Source organism: Dromiciops gliroides, chromosome 3 (assembly GCF_019393635.1).
Source record: "Dromiciops gliroides isolate mDroGli1 chromosome 3, mDroGli1.pri, whole genome shotgun sequence".
Taxonomy (NCBI): domain Eukaryota; kingdom Metazoa; phylum Chordata; class Mammalia; order Microbiotheria; family Microbiotheriidae; genus Dromiciops; species Dromiciops gliroides.
Genome location: NC_057863.1, coordinates 654,509,377 through 654,522,912, shown reverse-complemented (window position 1 = coordinate 654,522,912; position 13,536 = coordinate 654,509,377). Strand labels below are relative to the sequence as shown.

Here is a 13,536-nt window from a genome sequence, read left to right as displayed (position 1 = left end):
AATTCCTGGAGCAGCAGAACCTAAAAAAGGACGGGGTGAGATCATTTTCTAATCAAAGACAGCTTAGAAGGTTGGCAGGAAAGGTCTGTTGCACCGAGGTGAGAGTGGAAGGCAGATCCAGGCTGCACCACCCAGCCCCAGCCCCGGCCCTGGCCCCAGAGAATCAGGCCTCCAGAGCCTTGGAATCAGCTGAGGCAGCAGCTACTTCTGGAACTCAGCTCACAGACCTATGAGGGGGTCCAGTGGTTGGCCAGGGAGAGATTGCAGGGGTCTCTGCTGGCACTGAGGCAGAACTCTGTTGTGTTGCCTGTTCGCGGAACAAGGAAGCAGCATTGAGTGGCGGCCTAGGTGGGGAGGGGTGCAGGCACGCTGGAGCTTGCAACCACAGAGACACAGAATTCTGTTCCAGGGTTAAAGAGCAAGCAGGCCTGTGGTTACTTATAGGCCAGAGCACAGGCTAGGGTAGTGCAGAACATGGCTCTCCTTAAATCATAACACCTGGGACCCTTTGAAGCTTGGGACAGTGTGCCCTGGAAACAGTGCCCCACTTTAAGGAGTTAAAGGTCAAGAAATAGGCTGGCAAAGTGAGCAGACAGAAAAAAATACAGATCCTAGAAACTTTTTTTGGTGACAAGGAAGAACAAAATACATCCTCAGAAGAAGATAACAAAGTCAAAATTACTACATCCAAAACTTCCAAGAAAAATATGAATTAGTCTCAGGCCATAGAAGTGCTCAAAAAGGACACCTGAAGATAAGGTAAGAGAGGCAGAGAAAAAAATGGAAAGAGAAATGAGAATAATGAAGAAGGGTCATGAAAAAAAAAAGTCAAGAGCTTGAAAAGTCAAATGGAAAAGGAGATACAAAAACTCTTTGAAGAAAATAATTGCTTAAGAATTAGAATTGAGCAAATGGAAGCTAATGACTTTATGAGAAATCAAGACACAATAAAGAAAAACCAAAAGAATGAAAAAATAGAGGGCAATGTGAAATATCTCCTTAGAGAAACAGCTGACCTGGAAATAGGTCCGGGAGAGATAATTTGAAAATTATTGGACGACCTGAAAGCCATGATCAAAAAAAGAACTTAGACATCATCTTCCAAGCAATCGTCAGAGCAAATTGCCCTGATGTTCTAGAAGCAGACGGTAAAATAGAAATGGAAAGAATCCACTAATCACCTCCTGAAAGAGATCCCAAAATGAAAACCTCCAGGAATATTATAGACAAATTCCAGAACTCCCAGGTCAAGGAGGAAACATTGCAAACAGCCAGAACGAAACAATTCAAATATGATGGAGCCACAGTCAGGATAACACAAGATCTAGCAGTTTCTACATTAAATGATTGGAGAGCTTGGAATATGATATTCTGAAGCGTAATGATGGGAATGACACCCTTAACAGATTTTGTTAAGGCTAAAATTCTAGCTAGTTCTGTCTAAAATATCTAATGAGTGGTCACCAATAAATGATAAGCTTTAGCAAGAGTTAGGCTTTTAAGCATTTATTAAGGAGAATAAGAATTTGGTAAAGAGAGAGAGAAAGGCCTACATTCATCTATCTATTACACATTTCTAGCTCCGCTCTCCACTAGAGTCCAAAGGAAAGAGAGAGAAACAGAGCGCCTGGCTCCCCCTTCCTCCCCCCACCAGCCAACGTTACTTCCTGATGCCAAAGAAAAGACACGTGGTCTTGCCCTCAAAGACCTCCCTTTCATGGCGGAGTTTTTCTACAGTAAGTCTCCAGCAGGTGGCATCATTCCAATTGTTACAGGAGGGCAAAGGAACTGGGATTACAACCAAGAATCATCTACCCAGAAAATCATTATACCCAATATAATCTTTCAGAGGGAAAAATGGGAATTCAACGAAAGAGAGGACTTTCAGGTATTCATGATGAAAAGACCTGATTTGAATAGAAAATTTGACTTTCAAATACAAGACCATAGAGAAGCATAAAAAGATAAACAGAAAAAAGAAATCATAAGGGATAGTAACAGGTTCAACTGTTTATATTCCTACATGAGAAGATAATACTCGTAACTCATAAGAACTTTCTCATTATTAGGACAGGTAGATGGAGTATATTTAGACAGAGGCCACAGGTATGAGTTGAATATGAATGAATGATATCTTTTAAAAAATTAAATTAAGGGGTGAGAAAGGAATGTACTGGGAGAAAGGGAAAGAGAGAGGTGGAATGGGATAAAGCATCTCACATAAAAGGAGCAAAAAAAAGCTTATGGAGTGGAGGGGAAGATGGAGGAGGCATGGGGGAGTGAATGAGCCTTACTCTCATCAGAATTGATTCGAAGAGGGAATAACATACACACTCAATTGGGTAGAGTAATCCAGGGGAAGGGGATAAGGGGGGAGGGGCAAAAGAAGGGAGGGCATACTGGGAGAGGGGGAAGTAAGAAGCAAAACACTTTGGGGGAGGGATAGGGTGAAAAGAAGATAGAAAATAGAGTAAATATCATGGGGAAGGAATAGGATGGAAGAAAACACAGTTAGCAATAGTAAATGAAAAAAATTTTGAAGCAGAGGCAAGAGCAATGTAAGATGATGTTGGATGGATGGATTGATGAGGATTGGATGAAGATGAGGACTGACTGATAATGATGATAAAACGTATGGTACTTATTTTGCTGGGCTACTGTGAAGAAAATTCTTTGTCAGGTATAAGGTACTATATAAATGTTATCTATTACTGTTGTTGCAATAATCAACCTCATGGGTTTATTGTAAAGAAATCTCTCTTTAGAGTACTATAGAAATGTAGTTTAGGGGCAGCTAGGTGGCACAGTGGATAGAGCACCGGCCCTGGAGTCAGGAGTACCTGAGTTCAAATCCGGCCTCAGACACTTAACACTTACTAGCTATGTGACCCTGGGCAAGTCACTTAACCCCAATTGCCTCACTAAAAAAAAAAAAAAAAAAAGAAATGTAGTTTACTATTTTTTAAAAACCTAGAAAGACCTACATGAGTTGATGCAAAGTGAAATGTACTGTATACAAAATAACAGCAATATTGTAAGATGATCTGCTGTGAATGACTTGGTTATTTTCAGCAATGCAATGATCCAAGACAACTCTGAAGGACTTATGAAAAATGTAATCCCCCTACAGAGAAAGAACTGATGATATCTAAATACAGATTGAAGCATAATTTTTTGTTAGTTCCTTTATCTGAAGTTTTGTTTTGTCTATTTTCTTTCAAAACCTGGCTAATGTGGAAATGTTTTGCATGACTACTCATGTATAATTTATATTGAATTGCTTGATTTCTTAGGGAGGTAGGGAGGGAGAAAGAGAATTTGGAACACAAAGTTTTTAAAAAACTGATGTCAAAATTTGTTTTTACATGTAATTTAGGAAAATAAAAATTAAAAACAAAAAAACTTCCCAAAGAGACCCTGCTTAAGGCTTAGAGAAGGCTACCTTCCTGTAGTGTTTACTTTTCACCACCTGAGGTTTCCCATGGAACCCTATGCCAAATCCAGACCCAGATCCCCAGCATAAGACCCTTAGCTCTAGATACTTCTCAGAAAATCTTGCATTAGCACCAGACATAGACCACCCACTTGTGGCCTCTTCACTCCAGAAACATCCCAAGGAGTACAATTAACCCCAATTTTACATAAATTCTTTGCAAAAAAGAGAGAGAGAGAGAGAGAAAAGTTCCACCCAATTAAACTCTGTTCATGAGAAAAATATGGTACTGATACCTAAACCAGGAAGAGATAAAGCAGAAAAAGAAAACTCTGCAACAACACTGAATTTAATGTTAGTAGAGAATTTACAAGTTAAGAAGATAAATACTATGACCTGGTAGAATTTATACCAGGAATGCAAAGTTGGTTCCATATTGAGAAATTATAAATAAAATAGAATAAATTATTAACAAATTTTTCAATTACATGATTATATCCACAGATATAGAAAAAACTTATGAGATATAACATGATTTTATGTTTAAAATATTAAAGAAAGTGGGAATAAATAAATGGTTCCTTATTAAGGTAAATAGTTTCTATCCAAAAGCTAAGATTAGGGACGGCTAGGTGGCGCAGTGAATAAAGCACCAGCCCTGGATTCAGGAGTACCTGAATTCAAATCTGGCCTCAGACACTTGACACTTACTAGCTGTGTGACCCTGGGCAAGTTACTTAACCCCCATTGCCCTTCCCCAAAAAAAAAAAAAAAAAAAAAACGAAAATAAACCTCGAAGCTAAGATTATCTGTAATAGAAAAATACCCAATATGTTTCCAATAACACCAAGGATAAAAACAATGATGCACATTGTCACCATCATTATTTAACAGTCTAGAAATTCTATTTATAATAAGACAAGAAATTGAAGAAATAAAGACAAATAGAAAACAAAATTATTACTCTTTACATGATATTGTTTATTTAACCCTAGAGAGTCAACCTAAACATTTATTTACTCAATAAAGTATCAGGATATAAAATAAACCCACAAAAACCATCAGCCTCTCTATATATTTTCAATAGGAAGAAAGTGAAAAAGAAATTAAATTCAGTGTATAAAATACCTGCTAATCCACCTATCAAATTATGCATAGAAGCTATTTGAATACAACTGAAAAAGCACTCTTACAGAAATAAAAACCTAAAGAATTGGAAAAAGAAAAAATATTTATAATTAGGCAGTCCCAATGTAATAAAAATGGCAATACTACCTAAGTTAATGTACATATTGAATGCCATTCCAATATAACTTCCAAAAAGTATTTTACACTAGAAATACTAGAAGACTAGAATGGAAACAGAAAACAAAGACTCAATGAGACAATAAAAAATATTAAAACAAATAAAAATACAGAAAAACAAGAAAATGTAAGATGTGTATGTATGCACACACACGTACACATATACAGACCCTTACATTTATTTAGATAGTTATATTCATATACAAATGCTTGTATGCTCATGTGTATGTATATTATGTCTATATATGTGTATATACACATGTTTATGCATACAGGTGTCTGTGTAGATTATATGTGTGTGTGTGTGTAGATTATATATATACACACATGTATATATATGCATATGTGTGTATATGTGTATTTGTATTCACATATGTATATATGTATGTACACACACACACAGAGAAAGAGAATCAACCTATTACCTTCTGAAACCCCCAAATGAAAATTCCCAGGAATGTAATAGCCAAAATCCAGAGCTTCCAGGTCAAAGAAAAAAATACTGCAGGGAGACAGAGAAGAAAAAATTCAAGTACAAAGGAACCATAGTCAAAACACACAAGACTTGGTAGTTACCACTTTAAAGAACAAAAGAGCTTGGAACATGATACTCTAAAGTACAAAATAAATAAAGGCTTGTACCTAAAAACAACTTACCCTGAAAAACTGAGTAAAATCCTACAGGTAAAAAAATTGGAACAGTGAACTTTAAAGCATTCCTGTTAAAAGAACAAAGCTGAGTGGAAACAATGTAATGCAAACACAGGAATTAAAGAAAAAATTAGAAAGGTAAATATACTTGAGTATTTGGAAGGGTTTTATATGATGAAATACTTAAATTCTAATGGGAAAAAATAAATCAGTGCTCCTTTATAACCCTAAGGTCATCAAAGCTCACATCGAGAATTAAAATAAGACAAAGGAGTACCTGGGGGTATGGGAGTTGTACTGTTTTGATGGTCTTGAGAAGAAAGAAAAGGAAGGCAAAATGGATAGCACGAAAGAATGAAGAAAAAGTGTACTATCCTCACATAATCAAGGTGTATGAGATAAAGAATATGTAAACAAAGATGAAGGGGTGGGGAGAAAAGATATTACACAAAACTTGCTTTTATCAGAAATATATTAAACTCAACAGGGAAACAGGAATGGACAAGCATAGGAAAGGCGGAGATTGAAGAGAGAAAGATAGGATTCATAAGGCATTAGTCTTAAAGCAAACAAACGCCATGGTAGGAGAGTAGATCATGAAGAAGGAAATTAAAAGAAAATAACTCCAATGACAAAAAAGAAATCCTTTAAGCAATTAGGAGAAAGACCTCCAAATATAAAGGAAAAGAAATTCAAATAACACAAGACTATTCTGCACCCATCAAAAAACACAGGAGAGAATTAATAATATCTTCTCAAGAGCAAAGGAGCTCAAGATGCAGCCCAAAGTGACCTGAAAATCTGAGCCTAACAATAAATGGAAATAAATGGATTTTCAATAAAAAGAAGCATTCAAAACATTCCTAGAAAGAAAATCAGGTCTCAAGAAATTATTTGCTTCTTATATAACCCAAACAACAAAATACAAATACAACAACTAAGGACAATATAACAGAGCAGCCTTTAAGATAATTCTTTCTAAACATACATGAGTAGATAAGGGAAGTCACATAAACATCAAATAGAAGTGATAGTGGCCTTAAACAACACGGACTAACCCTCACAACACCCTATCTACAGGTGAATCAATGCTTTTTGCAAGATTAAATTACTGAATGGGGGAGGGGGTATCAAAGTGTGGGGAGGGGAAGAAAGTAGAGAAGAATAGGTGATTTACCCATATCAAGTTAAAGGCTAAAAATTAAGGGAAAATAACTCCAGTAGTCTCTCAAAAAGATGACAGTGTACAGGAGTATGAATAAGGAAGAAAAGAGGGGAAATGAAAAAAAGGGGGAAAGAAAAGGAGAAATGCAATTTAAGTGGTGAGAAGGAGTACCACTGATGAATACAGGGAGAAGGAGATGTCACAATGAATATGATCTGCAGGGATTTGGTGCTTAGAGAGAACACTCTTCCTGCCTCAGAAGAAAAGGAATCATCTTCTGGGAAAAACTGGTACTCAGAGGAGTTGAAGGGTATGGACTTAGGAGAAGACGTCATGTCAAATGTTGGGGAGTGGGGGGCGGGGCGGTGTTTAGATCTATACTTGGCTCCAAAGGGTAAATTTAGGAATAATCACTGGAAGTTGTAGACAGGAATATTTCAGCTTAGCATGAGCAAAAAACACTGACAATTAGAGCTGTCCAAAAGAGGAATGAGCAGCTTTACGCAGGAATGGCCTTCCAATTAAAATATATCGTCAAGTAAAAGTTGGGTTACTATTTGTGGGATGTTATAGACAACATAAGATCCTTTCTAACTCTTACATCTTGTGTTTTTAAAAGTAAAGTGCCTTCTAAACTTCAGTGTAGGCCGCTGTTCTGACACAAGTCAAAAATGATCTTAAGAAACATTTTCCACTCGTTCGCTTTTCTCCAGACTCCGGGTTCCTTCCTCCACCATTGCCCAGAAGTTTTATCTCTTGTTCCAACTGGTCAGCTCTGCCCATGACCACCATTTTAAGGAAGTGTTCAGCTGACCACACTCGTTCCTTCACTCTTCTCCTGGTGCCACTGATGACTCTCTAGACTTCTTTCTCCACTATTCCCCATATAGAACTTTCTCCTGTACCCCCCAACTCCTTTTTTCAGTTTTCTTTTATGTGTTGTCTTCCCCAATTAGAATATAAGCTCCTTAGCTTAAAGATCTCAGGTGACTTACTTTACCTTTCCTGGTCAGTTTCCTCATCTCTACAATGAGGCAGGTGAACTAGATGACATCTGAGTATCTTTCCTGATCCAACATTTTGTGAATCCATTGTTTGTTTGTTTATTTCTTTCTTTCTTTTTCCCCCGGGGCAATGAGGGTTAAGTGACTTGCCCAGGGTCAAACAGCTAGTAAGCATCAAGTGTCTGAGGCCAGATTTGAACTCAGGTCCATCCTCCAGAATCTGGGGCCAGTGCTTTGACCACTATGCCACCTAGCTGCCCCTGAATCTATGGTTTCTTGAGATGAAGATGAATACATAGGATTTGAATGAAGTACACAGGGGAGAATGTCAAGACTGAGTCTCCATCAGCCTGGGAAACAGTGAACAACACTCCCGGTCCAATACTGCAAAAGGAATTTTCCCCCTTAGATGTAGGGGCTCAGCTGTGACTTCCATCTGCCTGGTTTTTACCTACTCACCCAGACAGGTGTCGCTGGAGTCTTTTCTGTTTGGCATCCATGGTGCTTCTCCTCTCTTCAACTGGAAGGTCACATCTGGTTTGGAAACTGGAAGCCCTGCTCATGGAAAATGACGTGGGAAAGTATTTTGTACAGTTATCTCAGAATTCAAGTCTACACGCTTCCTAAGTAGCGAGCATTTATATAGGGCCATAAGGTTTGCATAGCTCTTTACATATGCTATTTCATTTGATCCTCACGACAACCTGTGAGGTAGGTGCTATTATCCCCATTTATAGATAAGGAAACTGAGGTTAAGAGATGTCAAGTGACTTGCCCGGGATCACACAACCCATAAGTGTCTGAGGCAGAATTTGAACTCAAGTCATCCTGATTCCAACTCCAGCACTCCATCCAATCCACCACTTAGCTGCCAAAAAGAAGCACATGTGATAAAACAGACATCAGGAGAGACCTAGGTTCAAATTCCATCTGACACTTATTAGCTATGGGACTTTGGGCAAGTCACTTAACCTCGCTAAGTCTTGGTTTATTCATCTGCAAAACGGGGATAAGAAGATCTGTAAAACTCACCCTACAGAATTGTAGACGATCAAATCTGGATGATGTACAAAAAACACTTTGTAAACCTTAAAGCTCTTCAGAAAGGTAAGTTTTCATTATAAGTATTACTATTTTCCCTTATCAGGAAAAGGGTATGCTAAAAAGATCCAGAGGGTTGTGTAGTTAAGATGATCTGTGTATTATGTTCACAACAAGTACAGGAAAGCGGGTAACAGAGTGAATATGGCCTCGAAAAGGACATTCCTTTTTCATAATCTTTAGCAATCTTCTGTGGTACTACATTAGGGGACAAACTCTGACCTGCTGGAACAAAGATTAGGAAATATACAGCCACAGGGGAAGACTGTGACACTCATGAAACTTATCAGTGGTACAAAAACAAACATGTTTCACCAGGGAACAGGGAGCAGAAACACTGTCTCATGGTCCTAAGGAATTAGAGGTCTCCTCCTATAATACATCTTTTAGAATATGCCTGGATACCAATGAGCCAGCCAAGTACTGTAGAAACTTTCAAGTTAAGAATGCAAAGACTATATTCCTCCCTCCCATCCCATAATGTGCAGATTCTGAGTTACAGAGAAAAGTTGTCCTTACCCAGGGAGATGAAGTTCCTATAAATGTCCAGCATCACTTCTGTGTATAAGTCCCTCTGAGCAGGGCCCAGTTGCCCCCACTCTTCCCTGGTGAAGTCCACCGGCACATCCTTGAATGCCACTGATTCCTAAAACATCCAACACAATCTTGCTCAACCAAGGATATTTCCTACTATAGACCTCCTTGGTGGTGGCAAGAGGTTGGTCATATTTATAAGGAGTGGCTCTCATAATGCTCAACTACTTCAGGCACATCAAATACACATCTGACTTTGTACTGAATAGAGTAGATACTGGAGTGTGTTGTGTGCTAATCAAAGACAGTCTCCCCAAGTAAGCTACAAATGTATCACCATCTTCACTCCTACTTTTGGACCTAGGTAAAAACTGTGGTAGCCAAGAAAACTAAAGTAACTCCATTTTTTCTGTAGATCCTCTATTTGGTCCCTGACCCTGTTTACAGCTATGGCCCTGACTGTGACCTTCCTTTTAGTAGAAACAACAGTTCCACTGTTGGGGGGGGGGGGAGGTTTACAAGAAATTGCTAACCCAAAAAAGAGCCTTTCCTGTTATAGGTCCCCAATCTTATCTAAGTCCCCAGAAAAACAAGCCCTGTCCAATCAAACGGTGCTTCATACCTATCTGCCGCCTGCCTAATTAAAACCTATATAAGCCGACTTGTCCTTTTCTTCCTTCATGGAATCTTTGCCCACACTGGTGGGTCTCTCTTGCTGGTGAACTCAATATTGGATCCTTCTCGTATCAGTTTGTTCCAGCATCAACAATTTTACCCACAAAATTTACACCTATAATAAAGTCATTTGGCTCTCTTTGAACTACAGAAAAGAATTTAAGTAGGAAACATAACATTTCTAAGGCCATAGTCCCCAATAACCAGTCCCTAAAACAGTGTTACAGTAACAGTTTACAGAGAAGAACCTGACCCAAGCACAAAGACCTAATCCAAAATAATGAAACTACTGATATGAATTAGAAAAAACCACAAAATACATTTTTTAAATGCTACACATGCCTCATTAAAAAAAGAAAAGAAAAAGAAAAAAAGGAACAATACAAACTCAATTTCCTTAGACAAAAAAATATTAGAACAAAATAAAAAGAATAGAAGAAATAGAAGGAAATATAAAGTATCTTCTATCAAAAACAATTGACTTGGAAAACTGATTAAGGAGAGCTCAATTAAGAATCATCAGAGTCCCTGAAAAGCAGGAGCAAAATACAAAAACAAAACAAAACAAAATCTGGACACCATAGTTTGTTTTTCTTTATTTATTTTCTTTTTTTTTTGGCAGGGCAATGAGGGTTAAGTGACTTGCCCTGGGCCACATAGCTAGTAAGTGTCAAGTGTCTGAGGCCATATTTAAACTCAGGTACTCCTGAATCCAGGGCCAGTGCTTTATCCACTGTGCCACCTAGCTTCCTGGGGCCACCATAGTTTGAAGAAATCATTAAAGAAAACTGCCCAAAACTAAGAGACCCAGAGGACAAAGTGAAAATAAAAATAGTACATTAGACACTTCATGGAAAAAAAAAAACCCGCCAAACTGAATACATCCAGCAATGTCTTAACTAAAATCCAGAGTTTCCAGATGAAAGAAAAAATACTACAAACATGCTGAAAGAAAAAGTTGAAGCACCAAGGAACCACAATCAGTATCACACAAGACAAAGATGCAACTACTACGAAGAAGAGAAAACATCCCAATATTTCAAAAGCGGGAAAACAACAGCTTACAACTTCAAGGTAAAAACAATATTTGTCAGGTACCCTGCCACTTGGGTTGTACTAGTTTTTTTCAAAAAGGACAAAAAAGGGGGCAGTTAGGTGGTGCAGTGGATAAAGCATCAGCCGTGGATTCAGGAGGACCTGAGTTCAAATCCAGCCCCAGACACTTGACACTTACTAGCTGTGTGACCCTGAGCAAGTCACTTAACCCTCATTGCTTCACAGGGAAAAGAAAAAAGAAAGAAAAGAAAAGAAAAAGGACAAAGAATCTGGACCCAAAACTTGAGGGGTCCAAAGAACAACAGCTCAAGTCCTGTCACTGTTGACAAGGCTTAATGCTCACCCAAATGCAAAAATTAGGCCAAGTCACATGAATTCCATGCCCTTCAGACTTGGCAAATGTCACACTGCCATGAAAGTCACAAAGCGCCTCTCTACCGACCAGACCGATTTCTATACAGACAGAGAAGAGCCATTTCAGGACTCATAGTTAACAAAGTCAGGATTGTATTTTTTGCTGAGTTAGCTTTTCATATTGGGGCTGAGTAAAGCTCTTTTTTTTTTTTACTTTTTTTTTTTGGTGAGGTAGTTTGGGTTAAGTGACTTGCCCAAGGTCACACAGCTAGTATGTGTTAAATGTCTGAGGTTGGATTTTGAACTCAGGTCCTCCTGAATCCAGAGGCGATGCTCTACCCAGTGTGCCACCTAGCTGCCCCGAGAGTAAAGCTCTTTTTGTGAAATGTTCTACGTCCTACCACGGTCTAGTTTCATTCTAATCTCAAACTGTCACGAGCAGACTGGCATTGGATCAAGATGGCATTTGAGGAGGGGGGAGTGATCCGGGTAAGGCTAATTATAGGAACTAATCACGTATAACGACCATTAATGATTCTAGAAGCCCCCTAGCTGGAGGCTTCGCAGGGGCCTGGGTGTGCTGTCAGAAGAGAGGTCCAGGTCACCGACCAGTGCACACCACAAATAAAAGTGGGAACCGCAAGTGGGAAGGATGCTCTTGGCTGGACCCAGAGGTTTCATTAGAAAAATGTGTTAAAATTCTCCGAGATTTAAGGTATGAAAGAAAAGAAGGGGAACTAGAATGAAAAGAACTGGGAATCGGCCGCAGGAATAAGGCTTTGTCCACTAGTCCACCTCCACTAACGTTAACCTAAGAAATTATTTGAGAAATAGTCTCGCTTCCCCTCCACTTCGTTCCCAGAAGGAACTTCAACTCCCAGAGGGAGCAGCATCACAAGCCAGGGAGGCTTGACACAAAAGGACTGTGGCGGGCGCTTCAGCGTGTGACGCTATCACCGTGCGTATGGTCGCTTTCTGTGTGACGCTATCACGTACGTGGGTCACCATGTGCCGCATCACCTTGTGTGACGCTATTACCGTGCGCCACATCGGCTTGCGCAGCGTCACCGTGCACCGTGTCGCCTTGCGTGTGACGCTATTGCCTTGCGCAGCGTCACCGTGCACCGCGTCGCCTTGCGTGTGACGCTATTGCCTTGCGCATGACGCTATCGCTGTGGGCCGCGCCACGTCGCCTTGCGTGTGGCGTTATCACCGTGAGCCGTCGCCATGTGCGTGACGCTTTCACTGTGCGCAGTGTCGCTGTGACAGTGACGCAGACACCGTGAGCCAGTTCTAGTCTCTTCTCTGGCTGCGGGCATGCATCGAACCGCACGGCGGCGCCAGAAGAACGTGAGTGACTAAAGCACAGTCCTGAGCCGGACGTGGCCAGCCTTGGCCCCATCAGACTCCGGAAGTCTCTGGTCCGTGGGACATCTCGTAACTGGCGGCAGGAGCTGCCACCACTTCTGGAGGAAAGGAGGACGACCCCAGCCGCGCCCTGGCCTGGCAGAAGAAACAGACGTTCAGGGAGTCTCCGCAGAAGCAGAGAATCAAGGCGAAGGCTGGCGAGAGGCCGGAGAGGATGGAGCTGGTCAGCGGGAAGACCGCCCTGCGGCTGCCACCGCCGCCTCAGCCCCCTGGGGACAAAGTCACGGATCGCCCCCCCCCCCCAAAAAAAAACCCACGGAAATTGAGCAGTGTCCCTCCCCGCCCCAGCCCTGAATGCGGGGTTGGCACCAGTCCGCTGTGGGGGGTAGGCCCGCCCAGGAGGAGCCTCGGAGACCCGGCACCGGCACCAGCCCCGCTCCGGCCGCCATCCCAGGAGCCCCGAGCCGGGTGGTCCCCACGGGCTCCCCGGCCTTTCGAGATGTGCGCGAATCTTGGCCACAGAATCAAAGCCTCCCACATCGGAGCCCCCAGCCCCCAGCGTGAGGCGGGCCCCAGGGAGCGCCGGTGTTGGGGAGGCGCAGGGCAGATGCCTTAGGGCTCCTCTTACTCGCCCCGACCCCCAAGGCGTCAGCTCTGGAGGGGGGTTTCGGCTTCTAAAGGCTCGGGAGGAGGTCGGTGGGTCTGCTGGGGGAGGGGGAGACAGACTGGAGGGGCGGGAGGCCTCGCCTTTACCCGGGCTCTGGACGCTCTAGGATCGCTGTGGTCTCCCGGCTTCCTTGGCGAGCCTCCGCTGTACGCACTGAAAGACCCCCGGAGAAAGGGTCCGCAGGCCCGCCGCGGCACAGAAGCCCACGAAAGGGAGCTTTCCC

At 41.4% G+C, this 13,536-nt stretch overlaps 1 protein-coding gene across 7 annotated transcripts in view; it reads right to left on the bottom strand.

The window, feature by feature from the left end:
• LOC122748974 (intestine-specific homeobox-like) overlaps positions 1 to 13,536 on the bottom strand; it is a 70,285-nt gene that overhangs the window by 38,057 nt on the left and 18,692 nt on the right. For 3 of the 7 annotated variants that reach the window (XM_043995089.1, XM_043995090.1, XM_043995091.1), the window contains one exon: positions 8,018 to 8,113. The exons of 2 other annotated variants lie outside the window; for them this stretch is intronic. In XM_043995089.1, coding sequence (XP_043851024.1) covers positions 8,018 to 8,058 — 41 coding nt within the window. In that variant the 5' untranslated portion in view covers positions 8,059 to 8,113. Of the gene's footprint in view, positions 1 to 8,017; positions 8,114 to 9,178; positions 9,306 to 13,536 lie in introns of all 7 variants that reach the window. 2 more of the 7 variants (XM_043995092.1, XM_043995093.1) reach the window with 1 other exon arrangement.